Source organism: Perognathus longimembris, chromosome 23 (genome assembly GCF_023159225.1).
Source record: "Perognathus longimembris pacificus isolate PPM17 chromosome 23, ASM2315922v1, whole genome shotgun sequence".
NCBI classification, from domain to species: domain Eukaryota; kingdom Metazoa; phylum Chordata; class Mammalia; order Rodentia; family Heteromyidae; genus Perognathus; species Perognathus longimembris.
The window spans coordinates 3,958,779-3,982,661 of NC_063183.1; the positions used below are offsets into that span (position 1 = coordinate 3,958,779).

Here is a 23,883-nt window from a genome sequence, read left to right on the forward strand (position 1 = left end):
GCCAGCCTGGAGCAGGAAAGTCTGTGATAGTCTGAGCGCCAGTTAACTAGCAAAAAAGCTGGAAATGAAAAGCCAGGCACCGGTGGCTCAAGCCGTTTATTCTTGCTACTCAGGAGACTGAGATCTGAGGATCGTGGTTCAAGACCAGCCCAGGCAGAAAATCCATGAGACTCAATTAACAACCAGAAAACTGGAAGTGGTAATGTGGCTCAAAGTAGTAGAGTGCTAGCCTTGAGCAAAACAGGTAAGGGACAGCACCCAGGCCCTGAGTTCCAGCCCTACAGTGGAAGGAAAAATGAAAACACAAAAACTGGAAGTGGAGCTGTGGCTCAAGTGGTAGAGTGCTAGCTTTGAGCAACAGCGCCCAGGTGTTGCAAACTGACCCTAGCACTTTGTCCTGCCACGGCCTGGAGCAAGGTCGGGAGCAAAGCAATGATAGAGACCCAACTGGTGGAATTGGTTTCGGGGTACCAGGGGACCTGCTTTCTCACTCCAGCAACAGATACCCAAGGGTCCCATGGACAGGGCTTTTATTCATTATCAAACAAGAGAGTGCATGCAAAAAGGTCGCTACATCCAAGAGACTACTTCAAAGGGACTACTTCAAAGAGATAAGGGTACCAGTTTGGGGGGAACAATCCTAGGACTGGCAACTGCAAACTAGAGAAGGTGATAAGTAAACAACCAATTTGCATAGGCCACCTACCAGCTCCTAGGTCCTGTGATGTTCAGGATTATCTGGAGGAGGAAACTGGGGGGGGGGGGGGAACTGTGGCCATTGTAATGCTAAGCGCTATAGGTCTTGTCAGGGCCGCCCTCAGCCTTCTGCGGGACAGAGAATGGCCGTCCAGTTCTCAGAGGACCACCTATGGCTCTGCATTTACAGGTTCCCACACCTGAGTTCAAGTTCCATAAGAAATATAGAAACAGGGGCTGGGGATATGGCCTAGTGGCAAGAGTGCGTGCCTCCTATACTTGAAGCCCTGGGTTCGATTCCCCAGCACCACATATACAGAAAATGGCCAGAAGTGGCGCTGTGACTCAAGTGGCAGAGTGCTAGCCTTGAGCAAAAAGAAGCCAGGGACAGTGCTCAGGCCCTGAGTCCAAGGCCCAGGACTGGCAAAAAAAAAAACAAAAAACCAGGGGCTGGGGATATAGCCTAGTGGAAAGAGTGCCTGCCTCGGATACACGAGGCCCTAGGTTCGATTCCCCAGCACCACATATACAGAAAACGGCCAGAAGCGGCACTGTGGCTCACGTGGCAGAGTGCTAGCCTTGAGCGGGAAGAAGCCAGGGACAGTGCTCAGGCCCTGAGTCCAAGGCCCAGGACTGGCCAAAAAAAAGAAATATAGAGACAGGCCTAGTGGCAAGAGTGCTTGCCTCCTATACATGAAGCCCTGGATTCAATTCCCCAGCACCACATATATAGAAAAAGCCAGCAGTGGCACTGTGGCTCAAGTGAGTGCTAGCCTTGAGCAAAAAGAAGCCAGGGACAGTGCGCAGGCCCTGAGTCCACGCCCAGGACTGGCAACAATTTAAACAAAAGACTCCCTCCAGTCGGCAGTACATGATAGCGTTGTCTTTGCAAACAACCCTTTGCTGTGGTGATGGCTGCCCCAGCCCCTCCGGTGGCTTCTCCCTCCCCTGATGATTTTAGGGTTGTTTCCGCTCTGGCCCCACTTGCCTGTGAGGGGAGGGAGTGGCCACTGGGGGGCGCGTGGGGATGTCTTTTTCTAGGAGCCTTTCAAGGTGATCCTGCTTATATATCTTTTAAAAACCCTCAACGAGCTGGGTGTTGGTTGCTCGTGCCTATCATACTAGCTACTCAGGAGGCTGAGATGTCTGGATCGAGGTTCAAGTCCAGTCTGAAAAAGGGAAATCTACGATCTCCTATTAACCACCAAAACAGGCAGAAGTGGAGCTGTGATTCAAGGGGTAGAATGCCAGCTTTGAGCAAAGAAAAAAAAGCTCGGGGACAGCACCCAGGCTCTGAGTTCAAGCCATAGGACACACACACACACGCACACACACGCACACACATACACCAACCAACCACCACCACCAAAAAATCGCCAGCCAAATAATCCACTGAAAACCAAATGAACAAAAGCTTGCCAATCTCTAACTTTGAAGTCCTGGAGATCTACGGCCTAAAAATGACCACGCCCTGGCAAGCGCTTCTCTCTGGATTTTTCCTAATGGTCCAGCAAGGACAGGCAGAGGATGGCTGTTGGTTTGCTGCTGGCTTCTCCCTTTCTGGCAAACCCCAAGCTGGTTTTCTTGGGGAGCAGTCCACGGTGCCAGAATAAACGGCATACTCCATCCCTCGGCTGAGGGCTCCAATTCAGTAGCTTCTTTGTTTCCCCAGAAACCCAGGCTGCTGGCCTGTCTTCTTCCAACACCTTCCCTATGTGACCCCCAAAGCCATCCTACTGGTCCCTAACCTGAAACGGGAAGAAACAGGCTAGACCTATAGCGCCCTCTATAGCAAGGGAGGCAGAAGTTCCCAAACCCTCTCACCTAGTGGTAGGGCTGGCCTGAGCAGGAATGGAGTGGAAATAGCCTCATGCCAACAAGAAAAAAGACCTTGGATTCAAATTCCAGCACTATAAAAAAAAATCAGTTTATTTACTTATTTGCTTAGGTTGGTACTGGGGCTTGAACTTAGAGAATAGGCATTGTCCTCTAGCTTTCCTTCTCAAGGTCAGTCAGTGCTGTACCACTTCTCGCTTTTTGCCAGTTAATTGAAAATGAGAATCTCTTGGTCCAGGTGCTGGTGGCTCACACCTGTCATCCTAGCAATGCAGAAGGCTGAGATTTGAGGATGGCAGTTCAAAGCCAGCCCAGGCAGGCAAGTCCGTAAGATTGTTTTGTTTTTGTTTTTGTCAGTCCTGGGGCTTGAACTCAGAGCCCAAGCACTGTCCCTGGCTTTTTTTTTTTTTTTTCTCAAGGATAGCTTTCTATCACTTGAGCCACAGTGTCACCTCTGGCTTTTTTGTGTGTATATGTGGTGCTGAGGAATCGAACCCAGGGCTTCATGCATGCTAGGCGTGCACTCTACCAGTAGGCCATATTCCCCAGCCCCAAATCTGTAAGGTTCTTACCTCCTATGAACCACCAAAAATCTGCAAGTGGTGCTGTGGCTCAAAGCAGAAGAGCACTAGCGTTGAGCAAAAAGAACTCAGGGGATGGCTGGGAATGTGGCCTAGTGGTAGAATGCTTGCCTCGCATACATGAAGCCCTGAGTTCGATTCCTCAGCATCACATACATAGGAAAAAGCCAGAAGTGGTGCTGTGGCTCTGGAGGTAGAGTGCTAGCCTTGAGCAAAAAGAAACCAGGGACAGTGCTCGGCCTCAGGACTGGCAAAAAAAAAAAAAAAAGAGCTCAGGGTCAGTGCTCAGGCTCTGAGTTCAAGCCCCAGTGTCACCAAATGGAGGTGAGGTTTAGTGATGTGTCCCTTTAAATGTAGGTAGACTTCACTTAGGGTCCTTGACTTCAATCACAGAACAAGAATTTCTGGACAAGTCACTGATGGTAAGAAAACTTGGCAGAGATTTATTGAGTAAACAAGCAGGCAGGCAGGCAGACAGAAAGCAGACAAACACAAGCAGAAGGGCAGGGGCCCACTCTGGCAGAGTGTGGGTGCTCTCATAGGGAGAACGAGAAAGACACACTGGAGACACACACATACACACACACACACACACACACACACACACACACACACACACACAGCTCCTTGGGCTGTTGGGGTATCTATAGGGTAAGGCAGGGGGTCTGGTTTCAAAGTTGTGTAAAGCTAGGTGCTTTGTCTTTGCTCGAATCACACCTGGTGTCACTTTCTTAGTTCCCAGGTAAGAATGCATCCTGCCAGAAAACAGATCCTCATTCTTGAGACCAGGAGGCATTGGATATCTGCATTTGGGGCAGAAGGAGGCTGACTTTTGGGGAAGCCCTTTTCTCAGGAAGGCATCCATCCTGTCAGGATGGATCCTGTGAGGAACGCACCCCTCAGGAAGGGGTGCTTCCTGTTGTCTCTCTTTGAAGCCAAATGGCCCTTCTGTGTTTCTAAATACTGTATCTCTGAGTTGCCGTCACCAGGCCTCAGTTTCCTTAAGTGACCCTGTTTCATTTTCCCCTAAATGACCTTGTTCCCTTAATCTTAAGGGAAGTATATAGATAAGCTTTAAGCTTGAGTCTGAATTCCTGGCAGCCATTTCCCATGCCTCACTTTCCCTAGGCTATTGGTTTCCCCAGGACCAACAAAAAGAAAGAGGAGGAGGAAGAGAGGGAGGAGGAGGAAGAGGAGGAGGAGGAGAAGGAGGAGGGGGAGGAGGGGGAGGAGGAGGGGGAGGAGGAGGAGGAGGAGGAGGGGGAGGAGGAGGAGGAGGAGGGGGAGGAGGAGAAAGAGATCTCTGATTTGTCCTTCTGGGCTGGCTCTCAACCTCAACTCTCAGATTTCAGCCTTCTAAGTAGTTAGGATTATAGGCCTGAGCTACCAGTGCCAGCCATTTCATGACCTTAGTTACACTGGGTCTAGATCATAACTTTGGCTATAAAACTATCTGGGGTGTGTGTAGGAGAGAGAGAGAGAGAGAGAGAGAGAGAGAGAGAGAGAGAGAGAGAGAGAGAGAGAGAGACTACACTCTGGAAAGAATACACCAATTCACAAAAGGACTCAGCCATTTACAAGGGACATAAGCGGGTGTCAAAGGTGCACCTCCCAACACCATTACTCTCTGCTTCGGGGATGAAGTTTCTAGCGGGGTGCAGGGGCGGGGGGGACACACACAGACCTCAGCACCCAGCTTCCTCAGGATCTCATTCCACTGATGTGGCCCACGGGTGCCACAGACCAGTCCCAAACTCCAGCTCCCTGCCAGAGGCCCTGCTGTTCCGGGCCTCAGCAACCTGCTCGGGCTTTGTCGACTCATTAACAGCACTTTGCACCGGCCTGCGAGGCTGAGGCCCCACCACGGCCTGGAGCAGACCCTGCCATCATGGGCATGTGCGGGGACCCCCTTCTAGCCTCGTCCACCAGAGCCTCAGCCTCTGGCTCATTTGCCATAGAACAGTGGCTCTCAACCTTTTTGGCTTCAGAAATCCCTAACCCTCAGGCTGGGAATGTGGCCTAGTGGTAGAGTGCTTGGCTCATATACATGAAGCCCTGGGTTCGATTCTTCAGCACCAAGTACACAGAAAAAGCCAGAAGTGGCGCTGTGGCTCAAGTGGTGGAGTGATAACCTTGAGCAAGAGAAGCTCAGGGTCAATGCTCAGGCCCTGAGTTTAAGCCCCATGACTGGCAAAAAAAAAAGAAAAGAAAAAGAAACCCCTAACCTGAAAGACCCCAGAAAACTTCTGTTAGGTAGGTTAGGTAGAATATATTCCTAGATACTTACCTTGTTAAAAAATTGAATTAGAGCCAGGTGCTGGTGGCTCCTGCCTGCAATCCTAGCTACTCAGGAGGCTGAGATCTGAGGATCATAGTTCAAAGCCAGCCCTGGGCAGAAAAGTATATGAGACTTTTATCTCCAGTTAACCACCAGAAATCCAGAAGTTGAGCGGTTGTTCAAAGTGATAGAGTGCTAGCCTTAAGCAAAAAGAGCTCAGGGACAGCGTCCTGGCCCAGAGTTAAAGCCCCATGACTGAAAACAAACAAACAAAAAACAAATAAAACTCTAGTTCTAGCATGGCTTTTTCACACATGGCTGGTACTCTTCCACTTGAACCATACCTTCAGTTGAAGTTTCTTTGTGGTTTATTGGAGATGGAGTCTCAGGGACTTTTCTACTTGGCTTGGCTTCAAACTGACCCTCAGACTTCAGTTTCCTGTGTAGCTAGGATTACAGGCATGAGCCACCAGTGCTCAGCCTGAAGGATTTATTTTTCTTTCCTCAGGGGAGGTGGATAGTAACTCTGTAGGAAACACCCAGAAAGTTCTCCAAAAGGTGTGTGTGTGTGCGTGCACACAGGCGCTTGTGCCCACACACATGTGTGCTCCAGTCCTGGGGCTTGAACTCGGGGCCTGGGCACTGTCCCTGAGCCTTTATGCTCAGGAGGCTAGCCTTCTACCACTTGAGCCACAGCACCCACTTCTGGATTTCTGGTGGATCACTGGAGATAAAAGTCTCATGGACTTTCCTGCCCGGGCTGACTTGGAACCATGATCCTCAGATCTCAGCCTCCTGAGTAGCTAGGATGACAGTCGTAAGCACTGGCACCTGGCCTTCTAAAAAGTTTCAGCTTTGTTCTTGCCCATATTCAGTGGTACCGACGGCAAAGAGAGATGATTAGCATGCCAAGCCAGGGCCAAGGTGCTTGTGAGTGTAAGGTCCTCTCCCTGAGGGCTACATGCAGATGCCCCCACCTCATTAAGTCTCCACCCAGTTATCTGGGTAACCTGCAGACCTGGAGGCAGTTACCTCCCCTTTCCCTGAGGTCACATCCTAATCCACCTGGCCACCCCCTTGCCCCTGCCCTAGATATAAGGCAGGGCTGGGTGGGGGTCTCTCTCTCTCTCTCCCTTCTCTCCGACCATGGATCATCTTGGCCACAGGGCCAGCAGTTCGGTAATAAACTTTTCTCTCCTGCCTGAAGACCGCGTGGCATTCTCTTTTACCGGCTACCTACTTTAAAAACCTAACATATATGGTGCTGTGACTCGGATGGGGCTTAAGAGTCAGGACAGGTGGAATTCCCATCTATTTTTCTTCTTTTCTGGGAGTATCCCCAGTCCTGAAGGCCTTTTTCCGCAAACCAAACTGCTGCGAATCGCCACACAGCACTTTTCACTAATACCATTGCTGGCCTGTGGCCAAGATGATCTGTGGCTGGAGAGAAGGGAGAGAGACCCCCCACCCAGCCCTGCCTTATATCTAGGGCAGGGGCAAGGGGTGTGGCCAGGTGGATTAGGATGTGACCTCAGGGGAGGTAACTGCCTCCAGGTCTGCAGGTTACCCAGGTAACTGGGTGGAGACTTAATGAGGTGGGGGCATCTACATGGAGCCCTCAGGGAGAGGACCTTACAGTGAGAGTTTGTGGAACTTTTCTAGAATGTTCTGCCTTTGTGGCCTCCCATCGGCGGGGCCGCATGCTCTCTAGGTGGCTGTTACCTCCTCACTGCCACGCCCACAGGTCTCCCCACATGCCCAGGAAGTCAGGCCCAGACCCCCAGGGTCCAGGGATCCACCTAAATCACCCCGTTATCTTCCCATCATCATCCTCCATCCACTGAGCACCCATCACAGCCTTCTGTCTGTCCTTTTCTCCAGTGCCAGCCGTGTGTGCTGGCCCTGAGGGCCCCACAGCCTCTGCTCCTTGGCAGGGCACCTCCGGTCCCCTGCGGGACACCCCAGCCCACCCCCCACTGTCCCCGTTCACGACCCGCTCTGCCACTTACCAGCTGCACACCCACCTTCCCTACCTCAGCTTCCTGTCTTAGGGGACCCATGGAAAGAGCCTGCAAGGCGGGGCCCCGCGCGCGCAGGACGGCGCCTGGCACCCAGAGACACCGGCCATTGTTCCCATTGTTTCTGGGCTGCTGGGTGATCAGCATGGGGCCTGCGCCGAGGGCTGGGCACCCCTGCACTGCTGGCCTCGCCAGACCTCCAGACCGTCGGGGAAACGCGGCAAAGGCAGGACTGACTCTCAAGTCTCTGGTCTCCAGTGCTAGGGATTAAAGATTTTTCTGGAAAGGGAGAAAAGGCTTTGCAATGGCTCACCCCCTTTCCTGGTAGTGTGTGTGTGTGTGTGTGTGTGTGTGTGTGTGTGTGTGTGTGTGTGTGTGTGTGTGTGTGTGATCGTCCTATGGTTTGAATTCTGGGTCCAAGCACTGTCCTTGAGCTTTCATGCTCAAGGCTGGAGCTCTACCACCTTGAGCCACAGCACCACTTCCCGTTTTCTGAGTGGTTCATTGGAGATAAAAAGCCTCGTGGACTTTCCTGCCTGGGCTGGCTTTGAAACACAGTCCTCAGATTTCAGCCTCCTGAGTACTAGGATGACAGGCATGAGGCCCAGGTTGCCTGCCTCCCTGCATCCTGGACCCTCCTGATGGTTTCTCTTCCATCCAGATGTTTCAGGTCTGTCCAGCTCCCATCTGCACAGCATGACAGGGCTGGGCTAGCGCGGTGGTAGATCTCCTTCTTCTCTGGAACTCCATGCCTCTCTCCTCCCCCCTCCCTCCCCCCAGCTGTCTTCATACCGGCCCTCCCAGCCTGGAGGGAGGAAGCAGAGGGTGGAGGAGGAGATAAGGGAAGCCAAGAGGCTCCAAGCTCCACATTGTCCCCCTTCCCCTGGGTCACCACACCCCTACCCTGCCCCTTGGGCCAGGTAAGGGCCTGGCCAGAGGCTGAGGGCAGGGCTGGCCACCACCGCTGAAAGAGCCTGTGCAGAGTTCAAGGGTTCCAGGGATCTCCTTCTTGCTTCCTTTAACCCCTGCTGGGGCTGGGGCTGGAATTTGGAGTTTGACCTGCGTGGAGGAGGCTGACAGCCACAGGTGTGGAGGACTGGAGCCCAGGGTCTCCCTGCTTCCAGTCATCTCCGCTTTCACTGGCCTCGGAAGCCCCCCCGCCCCCCCCCCCGCCCTCCCTCCACCAGCTCCCAGCCAGAGGAGATTGCATCTGGAATAAGGTAAGCTCCCCACTTGTTCCCGGCGACCCAGCTGTGTGAGCTAGGAGTGGAGGGGGGGACCCGCTCCACACTGCAGAGCTGATGGGGGGCCCGGGGGGGGGGCACCAGCTCCACACTGTAGAGCTGCTCAGGCACAAAGCCTTCAGAGTGCAGCGTGGGGCAGGGAGGAGTTCGGCAGGTGGGTTTTGGTCAATGGCACCGCAGAGGGGGTGCATGGGTCTCAATGCTTGCACTTCACCAGAGTCTGGGGACATTGAGCTAACTACTTGGTCACCAGACACCTTGCTCCTTATCTGCCAAATAAGAAGGTGGGCCTCAGCCTGGCCCAGCCCACAGGTGTGGCAGGAATTCTGGAGATGCAAAAGCCTGCCAGACCTTGGGGCTCACAGGTATCATGTTAGCTACTCACAAAGCAGAGATCTAAGCTGGGCGCTGGTGGCTCAGGCCTGTCGTTCTAGCTACTCGGGAGGCTGAGATCTGAGGATCCAGGCTGGGCAAGGAAGTTTGTGAGACTCTTGTTTTTGTTTTTGTTTTGGCCAGTCCTAGGCCGTGAACTCAGGGCCTGAGCACTGTCCCTGGCTTCTTTTTTGCTCAAGGCTAGCACTCTGCCACTTGAGCCACAGTGCCACTTCTGGCCATTTTCTGTATATGTGGTGCTGAGGAATCGAACCCAGGGCCTCATGTATACGAGGCAAGCACTCTTACCACTAGGCCATATTCCCAGCCCCAGTTTGTGAGACTCTTATCGCCAATGAACCACCAGAAAACCAGAAGTAGACCTGTGGCCTTGAGTAAAAGAGCTCAGGGACAGCACTCAGGCCCTGAGTTCAAGCCCCATCACACACACACACACACACACACACACACACACACACACACACACACGAAGCTGAGATCTGAGGATCCCAGATCAAAGCCAGTCCAGGAAGGAAAGTCTATGACTCTGATCTCCAATTAACCAGCATAAAGCCAGAAGTAGAGGTGTGGCTAAAGTGGTAGAGCATTAGCTAAGAAGAAAAAGCTCAAGGACAGCACTTAGGTCCTGAGCTCTCCAGGACCAGCACATAGACCAGCGAGACAGACCATGAGAGAGACCAGTGAGAGAGAGAGAAAGAGAGAGAGAGAGAGAGAGAGAGAGAAACAGAGACAGAGATAGAGGCAGAGACAGAGAGTATGAATATATCATGTACATAAAGCACAAAAGCCAGGTGGTAAACCAAAGCCGACGGTGTCAACCAGACCAACACGTGTGTACCTGCCGGTGCCTGACTTGGGCAGAGCTTCCCGTCTACACTGCTCAATCACTGCCATCCCACACTCACAGACAAGTCCAAGGCCACTGAGCCACTGGCCCTGAAAGCACTGATAAGTGTGGGAGAGTTAGGGCTCAGTTCCCACTCATTGCCACAATGGCTTCTCTTAACTCCACCCCTCATGTGAACATAAATCAGATCTGATCACTTGCTGGCTGAAAAACGCCTCCTCGCCTGCTCTGGGTTGCCCTACTGGTCCAGTGGCTTTTTTGATGTTATGCTACTTCATTCTGAGCAAAAGACTCCCAGCGGGCTCTCTCTCCTCAAGGCGATCCTGGAGGTAAGGCTTTGAACAAGGCTTGCCCCTCCGTGGGAGGTGGCATGGTAGCAGGTCCTGGAGTGGAGCCTCTAAGGCCCCTGCAAGTGGCTGCTCTTTGCTTATTTGGAACAAATTGGATTTGTTTGCTTATTTTTTTTTTTGGTGCCAGTCCTGGGGCTTGAACTCAGGGCCTGGGCACTGCCCCTGTGCTTCTTTTGCTCAAGGCTAGCACTCTGTCACTTCTGGCTTTTTGGTAGTTTATTGAAGATAAGAGTCTCATGGGCTTTCCTTTCTAGCCTGGCTTCAAACTGCAATCATTTAGATCCCAGCCTCTGGAGTGTCTAGGATCATAGGTGTGTGGTGCCTAGTTTGTATTGGGATTTATAAGGTACCTGCTCTGGGAGTATAATGGGAGGAAGACAGACAGGGCCCCTGCCTTGCAGAGATTAGGGTGCAGTGAAAAGGTTCATAATGAGAGAATTCTACAAGACAAGTGTCATGCTTCATTGAATGCTGACAAATCATATTCATCCTGAAAGCAAGTAACTTTGGGAGTCCATTTAGACAAATGGTAAGAGTAGGCAGTTTAGGGTAAGGGATGAGGGGTGTGGTAGGAAGAATGTAGGGGCCTGGCACTAGTGGCTCATGCCTATAATCCTAGCTACTCAGGTGGCTGCAATCTGAGGATCGTGGTTCAAAGCCAGCCCAGACAGGAAAGTCCATGAGACTCTCATCTCCAATGAACCACCAGAAAACTGGAAGTGGTGCTGTGGCTCAAAGTGATAGAGCCCTAGACTTGAGCAAAAATACTCAGGGACAGAGCCCAGGGCCCAAGTTCAAGCACCACAGTTGACCAAAATAAAATAAAAGGGGGAAATTTGGACATGGTGGATCACACCTAGATCAAGACCAGTCGAGGCAGAAATGTCTTCAAGAGACTCTTAGATCGGATTAATCACTCAAAAGCAAGAAGTGGTGCTGCAGCTCCAGTGGTAGAGCTCTAGCCTTGAGCACAAAGAGGCTCAGGGAAGGCATCCGAGCCCTGAGTTCAAGCCCCATGGAAGAAGGGAGAAGGAGGAGGAGGAAGAAGAGGAGAAAGGAAGAACACCAAAGGTGGGGGGACCACCTATGGTTCTGACCCTGAGGTCAGAAATAGCTTTCAGGGAATAGATGGAAGACCCCTGCATCCCTTGGCACTGGGTACAACAGAGTGGCTCAGGAGGCACGAAGCTAGTTTTTGTTATTGTTGCTGTTGGTCATAGGGCAGAGCTCAAGGCTAGCATTCTACCACTTGAGCCATAGTACCACTTCTGGTTTTCTGGTTCACTGGAGATAAGAGTCTCACCGACATTCCTTCCTGGGCTGGCTTTGAACCACGGTCCTCAGATCTCAGCCTCCCGGGTAGCTGGGATGACAGGCGTGTGCCACCGGCACCAGGCATGAAGCTGTTTAGAACCAGCAAATGACTAACCTGATTTATGTTCAACAAGGGTGTAAGTGTGGAGGAAGAGGAAGCCAATGTGGCTGGGAAGAGAGAAAGTGCTGACTCTGGCAGGACAGAAGGGATAGTGGCTTGCATGAAGGTATCTGAAGTAGAAGGGAGGGGAAAATGAATGGATTTTAAGGTATGCATTTGGAAATAGCAGAGAACAGAAGTAGGGTGAATAGACACTGGAAATTGATGTTGTATTTGCATGGAAGATGCCCTGCCTGGCACCCAGAGGTGCTCACAGACTACTTGTTGGATGGGTGGGTGGATGGGTGAATGTTGGATGGATGGATGGGTGGATGGATGGGAGAGTGGGCAGATGGATGGATAAAAGCATGGATGGATGAATTGCTGCCTTGTTGGATGGATGGATGGACTGTTGTATTGTTGGGAAGATGGATGGATTGTTGTGTTGTTGGATGGATGGATGGGAACGTGGGCATATAGATAAATGAATGGATGAGTAGATGGATGGATGCGTGGATAGGTGGATGGACTGTTATATTGCTGGGTAGATGGATAGATGGATGGTGAATGATGGGTAGGAGTAGATGGATGGGTGGGTGGATGGATGCACACATGGTAGATGGAGGCTGGATGAATGCAGGATGGATGATTAGATGGATGGATGAATGGGTGGTGAGTAGGTGGTGGTAGATGAATTAAGGATGACTTGGGTTCCTGGTATGAGTAATTAACAAGATGAGACTCTGGTTTCCAATGTGCACCTCTTATTTTGAGACACACACTGGGTACGTGCAAGGGACCCATTGGCATTTAGATGGACAAGTCTAGGTTCAGAAGGTGCTGCTCTAGTAACTTCTGCTCCCTCTGGAAATCATGAGACAGGGTCATCCCTGAAGACACCAAGGGAGTGGAGGAAAATGCTCTCCTGAGTCCGCTGTGTGTGGGCCTGTGGGCCTGCATGGCCTATCTGGAGAAACCCACCTTGCTGACAGTGCATAGAATTCCTTTACTAACTACCAGAGCTGTGGGGCAGCCAGCCTGGAGTCCTGCAGTGGGTCAGATGGCCTTTTCCTAGAGTCTTCTGCTGGGCAGGAGGACAGAGGTGGCGAGTTAGCCCCTTCCTTCCACTCTGCCAGACCCTTGCAGCTCCTCTGCCCCGCACAGCTTCCCCTCCCCTCTTCCTCTCTTTCCCCCTCACCCCTGGCCGGGCTGCTTCCTCTCACAGTCCCTCCAGGCCAGACCAATAGAAGGCCCAGCAGGTGGAGGAGTATGAGTGACTAGCCTTCCATTGCCATTGACCCCAAAGGAGGTCGAGGAAAGGGCACATGCGTCTGCTGGCTCAGCTTGGCCTTGTGTCACACTGGAATTTTCCGTGTCAAGGGTTCAGGTCTCAGATCTCAGATCTCAGGAAGGACTTGGGAGTTAAGCCTGGATTGGAGCCCAGTTCAGTCATTTACTAGCAAAGTGGCCCAATGCCAGATATCACCTTTGCTTCACCTGTCAATGGGGTTCATTAGAGAGGCCAGCTCTACCTGCACTTAATTTGTTTCTTACTGGTCTTGTTTATTTTTAATTTAATTTACTTTTCTTTGGTGCTGGTACTGGGGCTTGAACTCAAGGCTCTTGACCAATCAGGGACTTTGTGGGGGGAAGGGAAGGGAGGCAGTCAGGGAAAGAAAGACAAGAATTTATGAAAATAGAACAGCCTGGCTCTGGTGGCTCACGCCTGTAATCCTAGCTACTTTTGGAGGCTGACATCTGAGGAAAGAGTTTGTGAGACTCCCATCTCCAATTAACCATCAAAAAGCTGGAAGTGGCACTGTGGCTTAAGTGGTAGAGTGCTAGCCTTGAGCAAAAGAAGCTCAAGGACAGTGCGTAGGCCCTGAGTTCAAACCCCAGGACTACTATAAAAAAGTGAAAAGAGGGCTGGGAATGTGGCTTAGTGGTAGAGTGCTTGCCTAGCATGGATGAAGCCCTGGGTTCGATTCCTCAGCACCACATAAACAGAAAAAGCCTGAAGTGGAGCTGTGGCTCAAGTGGTAAAGTGCCAGCCTGGAGCAAAAAGAAGCCAGGGACAGTGCCAAGGCCCTCAGGCTAAGCCCCAGGACTGGCAAAAAAGAAAAGAAAAGAGAAAAACCAGAACAAGATCTGTTCAAATTATATGAGAAAGGCAAGGAGAGAGGAGGGAAAGATAAGGAATACTGAGAAGCTGGGCTACATTGCACACGTGCATGGAAAGGCCATAGTGGAATCCCCTCTTTAAGAAAAGATACCAGCCTGGGTCACCAGTGATTCTCGCCTGTCATCCCAGCTCCTCAGCAGACTGAGATCTGAGGATCATGGTTGGAAGCCAGCCGGGGCAGAAAGGCCCATGAGTCTCTTATCTCCAATTATCCACCAAAAATCTGCAAGTAGGGGCTGGGGATATAGCCTAGTGGCAAGAGTGCCTGCCTCAGATACACGAGGCCCTAGGTTCGATTCCCCAGCACCACATATACAGAAAACGGCCAGAAGCGGCGCTGTGGCTCAAGTGGCAGAGTGCTAGCCTTGAGCGGGAAGAAGCCAGGGACAGTGCTCAGGCCCTGAGTCCAAGGCCCAGGACTGGCCAAAAAAAAAAAAAAAAAGAAAAGAAAAATCTGCAAGTAGAGCTGTGATTCAAGTGCTCAGGCACCAGCCTTGAGCAAAACAAAGCTACAGGAGAGTTTCAGGCTCTGAGTTCGAGCCCCAGTACTGGCACAAGATACCAGATGTGGCAAGTGCAGTCCTAGCCTCTGCCCTACTGGTGGCTTTGGGGCCTGTGAATCTGTTCGCCAAGTCTTCCCTTTGCAGCATAGTGTGGAAAATGTTCACATCTTCCTCTTCAGATTATGTAAAAGGCCTGCATACAGAGAAGGGTGGCAGGCCCCTGCTGAACGGAGCTTCCTTCTGCCCTAGGGCCACTAGGCCACCCGACAGCAGTGAGCCACAGGCAGTGCCTGTCTACTCAAAAATGAAGCCTCTGCCAGGCACCGGTTGCTTATACCTGTCACCCTAGCTAATCAGGAGTCTGAGATCTGAGGATCCCGGTACAAATCCAGCCTAGGCAGGAAAGTCTGAGAGACTCTTATCTCCAATGAACCACCTGAAAACCAGAAGTGGCGCTGTAGCTCACAGTGGTAGAGCGCTAGCCTTGAGTGAAAGAGCTCAGGGACAGCACCCAGGCCCTGAGTTCAAGCCCCACAACCAAGGCAGGCTGGGAGTTGAGAATCACAGCGCATAGTGCTATGGAGGCCTGGGATTAAAAACCCCTAAAAACTCTGTGTGTGTGTGTGTGTGTGTGTGTGTGTGTGTGTGTGTGTTACACTTGGCACACAGCTGGTATCCTTTGAGTCTTCAAGGCCTAGTACAGAGAGCGTGGCACACAGGTGGTAGCTAATAAATGGTCCATTGAGTTTTCAGGACATCCCATAGAGCTGGCACACCAATGCTGAATAAAATGTTGGTTCCACTGAGTCCCTCAGCATGCTACACAGTATGGCCCACTGCTGGAGTCTAATATACATCCCCATAGTCTCGGGGCCCTAACACCCGGAGCTAGAAGTTTGTGGGAAAGAAACAGAAAGGAAGGAAAGAGAAAAGGGCAAGAAGGAAAGAAAGAGAAGTTGGTAGGGCCAATACAAAGACCCTCCCTTCTGACCTGAGTTCAAATCCTGCCACCAGTCACTGACTTAGAGATATTTAGAGGTATGTAGGCAGGACCTGCACCCAGCTGGCCATCAGCCTCTGTCATCCTTTCCCAGCTCCCCAGGGCTGGCAGGGAAGGTGAGCTGCCGGGTTCCCAGGATAGGTGTGTGTGCTGGGGAAGGGCGGGCCGGCCTCCAGCTGAGCGCCGGCAGCCTCAGTGCAGGTGCAGGTACAGGTGCAGGCTGGTGCATTCCCCGCCCAGGGAGCTGCGGCTCGGCTCCCCCGGGGAGGCTCTGGCACTCAGCAGCCCATAGAGAGGGGCGGGCCTGCCCTGACCGGGCCCCAGCGCTGAGATGAAGAAACAACTGGGAAGGAACAGCTGGGAACGTGGCTGGGCGGTTTAGCATGCTCGCCTAATGGCGCTGTGGCTCAAGTGGTAGAGTGAAAAGAAGCTCAGGGACAGTGCTCAGACCCTGAGTTCAAGCCCCAGGTCTGGCACAAACAACAACAACAACAACAACAACAACAACACCCCCCAAACCTTGTTTATCTGCCTCCTCTCTCAGTGCCTGGCAGGCCCAGGGCGGGAGGGGCGGGGCCTGTAGCGTGGCCCGGGGCGGGGCCTGTGGGGGCGGGGCCTGTGGGGGCGGGGCCTGTGGGGGCGGGGCCTGTGGGGGCGGGGCCTGTGGGGGCGGGGCCTGTGGGGGCGGGGCCTGTGGGGGCGGGGCCTGTGGGGGCGGGGCCTGTGGGGGCGGGGCCTGTGGGGGCGGGGCCTGTGGGGGCGGGGCCTGTGGGGGCGGGGCCTGTGGGGGCGGGGCCTGTGGGGGCGGGGCGGGGCGGGGCCGGGGACCAGTTCGACTGGCTTCTCCCCACTTCTTTCTCTCTCCCTCACCCCATCCCCAAGACCTGCTATTTTCTAGAAACTTGTAGCCGCTTCTCCCTCTCAGCCTCATTCCCCGGCGTGAACCAGCGGCTCCCCATGCTCACCTTCCTTGCAAGGCCCCTGTTGGGAAGCCAGGCCCTGAGCTTCCGGGCTCCCTGCGTCTCGGCTGGGCGACCGGACCGAGCACAGGGCCTGCTAGTAAATGGCGCGGGGTCTGTCAAACCCTCGTCCGCACTGCCTGCCTGGCGGGCGCTCCAGCCCTCCTTGGGCTTCTCTTTTTGTGTGAGTCCTGGGGCTTGAACTCGGAGCCTGGGCGCTGTCCCTGAGCCACATGCAGCTCCAGGCTAGGGCTCCACCACTTCAGCACAGCACCAGGTCCTGCTTTCTGGTGGTTCAGTGGAGATACGAGTCTCAGAGGACTTTCCTGCCCAGGCTGGTTTTGAACCAAGATTCTCAGATCTCAGCCTCCCCAGTAGCTAGGATGACAGGGCTTTTGCATTGCATTTTATGAACGGTCTCCAGGACCTGAGACTGTGCTTGGAAACTGGGAGCAGAGGGAAGCTCTGGTCTCTACTCCAGTGACAGAAATGGGCAGGTCTCCACAAGGAGCCGAAGATCACCAGGCAACCAGGAAAACACAGCCACAGAGAGGGTTCTGTGGGGAGCTGGGAGGATGGAGCCTAAGCTGGAGTAGAGACCCCAGGACTTCAGGATATGCCAGGAATGGGAACTGTCTGCCTATAGTGGAAAGCCTCAGGCCACCATGGAGCCAGCCCAAGACAGGCCACAGGGGCTGCAAATGGCGATGTCTAGGCTACCACACACGGAGCTGAGGATTCAGGGGTTGCCTGCCTGGCCTTTGTTTTGTATTGGTCCAATTCTTCCTTTCTGTTCCCCTGTTCCTCCCTTTTGGGGTGAAAATGGTCATTCCATGCCATTCTATGTTGTAGGTTAAGTAGCTTTTTAAAAATGTTCATTCCAGGGGCTGGGGATATGGCCTAGTGGCAAGAGTGCTTGCCTCGTATACATGAGGCTCTGGGTTCGATTCCCCAGCACCACATATACAGAAAATGGCCAGAAGTGGCGCTGTGGCTCAAGTGGCAGAGTGCTAGCCTTGAGCAAAAGGAAGCCAGGGACAGTGCTTAGGCCCTGAGTCCAAGGCCCAGGACTGGCCAAAAAAACAAAAACAAACAAAACAAAAATGTTCATTCCACCCACAAGGGCTCACATCCCAGAGTTAGCCTTGAGTCTCAAAAGAGACTTTGAACTTAGGACTTCGGGTTTTTATTTTGCTAGTACCAGAGATTGAACTTCAGGCTTCCCACTTTCTCAGCTTGCTTGCTTACACAGCTGGTCTAACACTTGAGCCACACCCCCAGCCCTGATTTTGCTGATTATTTGGGAGATAGTCTCTTGTGAGCTTTTCTGCCTGTGTGATAGCTTTAAACCTCAGGCCTCCAGACCTCAGTCTCCTGAGTAGCTAGGATTACAGAGGTGAGCCAGGGGCACCTGGCTCATACTTTTTCTTTTTGTCAGTTGTGGGACTTGAACTCTAGGCCCTGGTGTCCCTGGCCTTTTTCACTCAAGGCTAATACTCTATCACTTCAAGACACCCCGCTTCTTCTGGTTTTGTGGTGGTTAGTTAAACAGTCTCATGGACTTTGCTGCCGAGGCTGGTCCTGAACTACAATCCTCAGATCTCAGCCTTCTGAGCAGCTAGGATGACAGGTGTGAGACACCAGCACCCAGCTGCCTTTTGTTGTTTTTGGAGGCAGTTTTGCTATGTGGATCAAGTTATGATCTCCCTACCTTCACCTCCTTCCTGAGTGCTGCTGGACTTACAAGCACGCACCACCACAGCCTGGTTGGCCTAGAACTTAAGCGTCTTGAACAGGGTTAGCATTGTTGAAGTCTTTGAGGACTTGGGAGATGGGAGCTAGTTGGGGGGATGCAAGTGGCAGGGGCAGGTCCTTAGCATGATGGTCTCTTGTCCCTCATGCCTTCCTGCCTCAAGTTCTGCTTCCTGTCAGACATGAAGTGGAAAATGTCCTCTACCATGCATCCCTGTGGCCCCAATATCCTGTATGGATGCAAGGGCCAAGCCAATATGGACTGAGCTCTCTGAAACCAGGAGCCCAAATCATTCCCTCCCTCCCTCCCTCCCTCCCTCCCTCCCTCCCTCCCTCCCTCCCTCCCTCCCTTCCTTCCTTCCTTCCCTCCCTCCTTCCTTCCTTCCTTCCCCCCCTCTCTTGCCAGTCCTGGCACTTGAACTCAGAGCCTGAGCGCTGTCCCTGAACTTCTTTTGCTCAAGGCTAGCACTCTACCACTTGAGCCACAGTACCACTTCTGGCCTTTTCTGTTTATATGGTGATGAGGACTCAAATCCAGGGCTTCATACATGCTAGGCAAGCACTCAGCTGCATTCTCAGCCCCAGTTCCTTCTTTCTTTTAAGTTGTTCTCTCGGGTATTTTGGTTGTAGTAATCCAAAAGCTGCCTTGTGGTCTGCAGCGAGCCTGTGTACGCCTGCTGAGTAGCTGGGATTACAGATGTGAGCCACAGGTGCTTGCTTCATTTCCTTCCTCCTTTCCTTTCTTTTTCTTCTTTTGTATCAGTTTTAATGTTCAAGTGTACAGGAATCCAATTAGTTAATAAACTTCCCCTTCAGAGCTAGATTTTTAAAGTTAACATCCTCAGAAAACAAAACCAAACCAAACTGGGCACCCGTGGCTCACACCTGTAATCCTAGCTACTCAGGAGGCTGAGACCTGAGGATTGTGGTTCAAAGCCAGACCAGACAGGAAAGTCCATGAGACTCTTATCTCCAATGGACCACCAGAAAACCGGAAGTGGCGCTGTGGCTCAAGTGGTAGAAGCCTAGCCTTGAGGTGAAGAGCTCAGGGACAGCACCCAGGCCCAGAGTTCAAGCCCCACAAGTGACAAAACAAACAAACAAAACCCCACTAGACCTGGCAGAGGCCTGGGTGAGGTGAGCGGAGCAGGAATCTGGCTTCTGCTACTTCTTCCGGTGTTGCAGGAGGTGAGATGGGGCTGGGACTGCCCAGTGCTGCTCAGCCTGTCTCCCCTTTTCCTCCTTTCTTCCTCTTTAGCCTGGAATCCTAGCAACTCATGAGGCTGAGATCTAAGGATCAACGTGTGAAGCCAGCCTAAGCAGAAAAGTCCACGAGACTCTTATGTGCACAAATCTGGAAGTGGAGGTGTGGCTCAAGTGGTAGAGCATAATCCTTGAATGAAAAAGCAAAGGGACAATGCCCAGGCTCTGAGTTCAAATCCTAGTGCCATAAAGAGAAAAAGAAAAAAAAGAACACAATGGGTTTCAAGGGGCCAATGGTGCCACAGAGGAGTTTGAAACAGCATGGGATGGGGAGAAGGCTGCTGCTGGCCTCTAGTGGACAGAGCCCAGAACTGCAGCTTGGCTTTCCATGGCTGGCACTTCCGGCTCCCTCTCACCCAGGCCTGTCAGTCCCACTTCCAAATCGGTTCCCTCTGCTGCAATCAGCACGGGTGTCCCCGAGTGTGTCCCGAGCTTAGCATTGCCAGTGGGGGAAAGGGCAGAACATCTTTTTTGTCTCATTGGGGGGAAAAATTCAAGGATGGACACAGAGGAAACATAAAGCAGGAACAGATTTATTCATGCAAAGCCAATGCAGAGCAAACAGTGCTCTTTTGTTTGTTTTGTTTTGTGCCAGTTCTGGACTTGAACTCAGGGCCTTGTGCTCTCGGAGATGGACTTAATGCACTGTGCATTGTGATTGGGGTGAGGTGTGATGGCATGTCTCCCCCTCCCCCACAGGCTCATGTTCCCAATGCTTGGGAATTATTTGGGGTCAGATGCCAGTGGCTCACACCTGCAATTGTAGCTGTGTAATAATGTCCCATGCCTGAAATCCCAACCACTCAGGAAGCTTAAAATAAAAACCAATACAAGAGCTTACTTGAGGGGCTGGGGATATGGCCTAGTGGTAGAGTGCTTGCCTTGTATACTTGAAGCCCTGGGTTCGATTCCCCAGCACCACATATACAGAAAATGGCCAGAAGTGGTGCTGTGACTCAAGTGGCAGAGTGCTAGCCTTGAGCAAAAAGAAGCCAGGGACAGTGCTCACACCCACAGTCCAAGGCCCAGGACTGGCAAAAAAAAAAAAAAAAGAGCTTACCTGAAAAATAATGAAAGCAAAAAGGACTGAACTATGGCTCAAGGGCTAGAACACCTTTCTTGAAAATACAAGGCCTTGAGTTCAAACCCCAGTGCCACCAAACACTTGTTTATTGTTTATGTTTTTCCAAGTGAGTAGTTTGTTAAAAATTTTATCGTACAAGAATGTGATATGATTTTGTTGAGTGAATAAATGAATGAATGGATGGATGCTTGCACGAATAGATAAATGAATGAATAAATGGATGAATGGATGGATGGTGGATGGATGGTTGGGTGTTTGATTGGATAGATGAATGAGTGGGTGAGTGAATGGATGAGTCCATAGACGGTGGATGGATGATCGGCATGTATGGATGGTTGGCTGTATAGATGAATGAATGGATGGCTGAGTAAATGAATGGATGCATGGATAGATGAATGAAAGGATGAGTGAGTGAGTGGATGGATGAGATGTATGGATGGGTGAATGGATGAATGAGTGGATGAATGGATCGATGGTAGATGGATGGATGGTTGTTTGATTGGATAGATGAATGAGTGGGTGAGTGAATGGATGAGTAGAGAGATGGTGGATGGATGATTGGCATGTATGGATGGTTGGCTGGATAGATGAATGAATGATGAGTGAGTGGATGAATGGATGGATGAACAGATTCGTGAATAGGTGAATGGATGGATGACTCTGTCTTCCTGAAGTTCTGTCTCTACCGCATCCCCCGCTGGGTGGGTCGTCTTTCTCAGATGCCCCGGGAGGCAGCTGCACAGTGTGAGAAGAGGATGATCTGGGATCTGAAATCTAACAGGAATTTCCACTTCCCCAGGAGTGATAGGGTTCCTTCAGCACCATGGAGAGAGTCACCAGCAGCCCCGAGCCTCCACAGTCAGACACTCTGGAGGCATTTCCCAGGAAGAACCTGGAGCCAGGGGACATTGCTGTGCTGGTTCTCTACTTCCTCTTTGTCCTGGCTGTTGGACTCTGGGTAAGCCAGGTGGGGATGGGGAAGGGGGAGGAAAAGCCCAGAGTAAATCCCATTTCCTTCCTCCCTCCCCTCTCTCCTTCTTTCCTCCTTTCTCTCTCTCTCTCTCTCTCTCTCTCTCTCTCTCTCTCTCTCTCTCTCTCTCTCTCTGTCACAGGGCTTGAACTCAGGTGCTGGGTTACATTAAGCTTAACTCAGCACCCTGGGTACTGGGTGCTTCTTTGTGCTCAAGGCTAGTGCTCTACCACTTGAGGCACAGTACCACTTCCAGCCTTTTCTGAGTAGTTTATTGGAGATAAAAATCTTATGGTCTTTCCTGCCTGGGTTGACTTTGAACTGGGATCCTCAGATCTCAGCCTGCTGAGTAGCTACGATGACAGGCGTGAGCCACAGGTGCCCGACTTGTCCATGAGATTCTTACCTTCAATTAACCAAATAAAAGCTGGGAAGGGGAGCTGTGGCTCAAGTGGTAGAGTGCCATCCTTAAGTGAAAAAGCTAAGGCACAGTGCCCAGTCCCTGAGCTCAAGACCCAGCATGCATGCACGCACAGGTGCACGCACACACACAGACACACACACACCACCTCATGTTAAAGTTTTCTTAAGACTCATGGGTCAGACAAAATGTCTTTGACATTGGGGCTGGTCACTGGCCTGCAGGTTCCCGGCTTGCAGTTCCTGTCCAGGCCTCTTCCCGAGGCCCTCAGGGCTCATTTCCCTGTCCTCTGTTTCAGTCCACTGTGAAGACCAAGAGAGACACCGTAAAAGGCTACTTTCTGGCTGGAGGGGACATGGTATGGTGGCCGGTAAGTTCTGTGTCTCTCTTGTTCTCTTTCTTCCTAGACTGGCCGGTGGGAGCACATCTATGTGCCAGTTCTGGGGCTTGGACTCAGGGCCTGATTACAGGCGTGAACCACCATGCCCGGCTTCATGGAGGATTTTCTGTAACCCTGTGAGCCTTTACCCCAGAAATGCTGCACACAGACAGGGGAGAATGGCTCTGTCTTGCCTGCTTCTCCATCCCTCTGGATCCCTCTGGAAAGATGTGGGGTGTGGAACAGGTACCCCAGACCTTCATGACCTGCCCCGTCCATCTCCCCACAGGTGGGTGCGTCGTTGTTTGCCAGCAACGTGGGCAGCGGACACTTCATTGGTCTGGCAGGGTCAGGAGCTGCCGTGGGCATTTCTGTCACTGCTTATGAGCTTAACGTAAGTATCTACCCAGATGCAGGCACGCCGCCTCCAGCCAGCAGTGTGTGTGTTTTGTGCCTGTACCGGGGCTTGAACTCACAGCCTTGCACTCTCACTTTTACCACTTGAGCCACAGCTCCATGTCTGGCTTTTTGGTAGTTAATTGCAAGTAAGAGTCTCATGGACATTTTTCTGTCTGGGCGGACTTTGTTTTGTTTTCTTTTTTGCCAGTCCTAGGGCTTGGACTCAGGGCCTGAGCACTGTCCCTGGCTTCTTTGTGCTCAAGGCTAGCACTGTACCACTTAGCCACAGCGCCACTTCTGGCTTTTTCTGTTTATGTGGTGCTGAGGAATCGAACCCAGGGCTTCGTGTATACGAGGCAAGCACTCTACCACTAGGCTATACTCTCAGCCCCCCTGGGAGGACTTTGAATAAGGATCTTCATTCAGACCTTGGCCTCCCCATCAGCTGGCATTATAGACATGCTTCATAGGCCTCCGCATCTGTTCGCGTTAGACAGTGAACCACACGAGGAAGTGCCTTAGACTGGCCTTTTGCTTCCTCTGTGCTGCCCGAGGGACAGGACGTGGCAGGTGTCTTGTCTGGAAGGGCATTCCCGAGTGTTGATGGTCGTCTCTGCCGCCACAGTGACTCATGCGGATGCTGAGCCGAGGCAGAAGTATGTCAGACGCTCATGTCTGGAGAGCCAAGTACAGACTGGAGCCACCGGGCCCGGTTCCCATCCTGCCTTCAGCACTGACATGGGTGACCTTGGACATGTCCTTTCACCTCTTTGAGCCTCTTGTATGCACCAGACTAGGCACACATGGGAGCATCCTGCTCTGTTGCCCAGTGGAGCCTTGAACTCTCGGCTTGAGTGATTACTCTGCCTTAGCTTCCTGATTTGCTATAGTATAGGTGGAATCTATAATGCTATGTTCTCCTCTCATGTTAGAAAAAAAAAAAAACAGGGCTGGGAATGTGGCTTAGAATGCTTGCCTAGCATGCATGAAGCCCTGGTTCCATTCCTCAGCACCACATAAACTGAAAAGGCCAGAAGTGGCGCTGTGGTTCAAGTGGCAGAGTGCTAGCTAGCCTTGAGCAAAAGAAGCCAGGAACAGTGCTCAGGCCCTGAGTTCAAGCCCCTGGACTGACCAAAGGAAAAAAAATGTGAAGGCCAGGGATAGTGAACCACTCAGCAAGTGAGGAAGTAAAGCAAGTGGAGTGTAGGTCAGGTGTCTCAGGGTGCCGAAAGGAAGTCCAAATGGGAGGCTCGTTGTGGGTTGCATCTCAGCTCTCCCTTTTCCTTGGCAGGGCTTATTTTCTGTGCTGATGCT

At 52.0% G+C, this 23,883-nt stretch overlaps 1 protein-coding gene across 5 annotated transcripts in view; it reads left to right on the forward strand.

Annotated features, from left to right (window-relative positions):
- The first annotated feature begins 1,613 nt into the window (after positions 1-1,613).
- Positions 1,614-23,883, forward strand: part of Slc5a11 (solute carrier family 5 member 11) — a 39,223-nt gene continuing 16,953 nt past the window's right edge. For 2 of the 5 annotated variants that reach the window (XM_048331988.1, XM_048331992.1), the window contains exons 1-5: positions 8,384-8,629; positions 21,200-21,358; positions 22,090-22,161; positions 22,460-22,564; positions 23,861-23,883. The exon at positions 23,861-23,883 is cut by the window's right edge and continues 37 nt beyond it. In XM_048331988.1, coding sequence (XP_048187945.1) covers positions 21,224-21,358; positions 22,090-22,161; positions 22,460-22,564; positions 23,861-23,883 — 335 coding nt within the window. In that variant the 5' untranslated portion in view covers positions 8,384-8,629; positions 21,200-21,223. Of the gene's footprint in view, positions 1,629-8,383; positions 8,630-10,529; positions 10,590-21,060; positions 21,359-22,089; positions 22,162-22,459; positions 22,565-23,860 lie in introns of those variants that run through there. The other 3 variants (XM_048331990.1, XM_048331991.1, XM_048331989.1) reach the window with 3 other exon arrangements.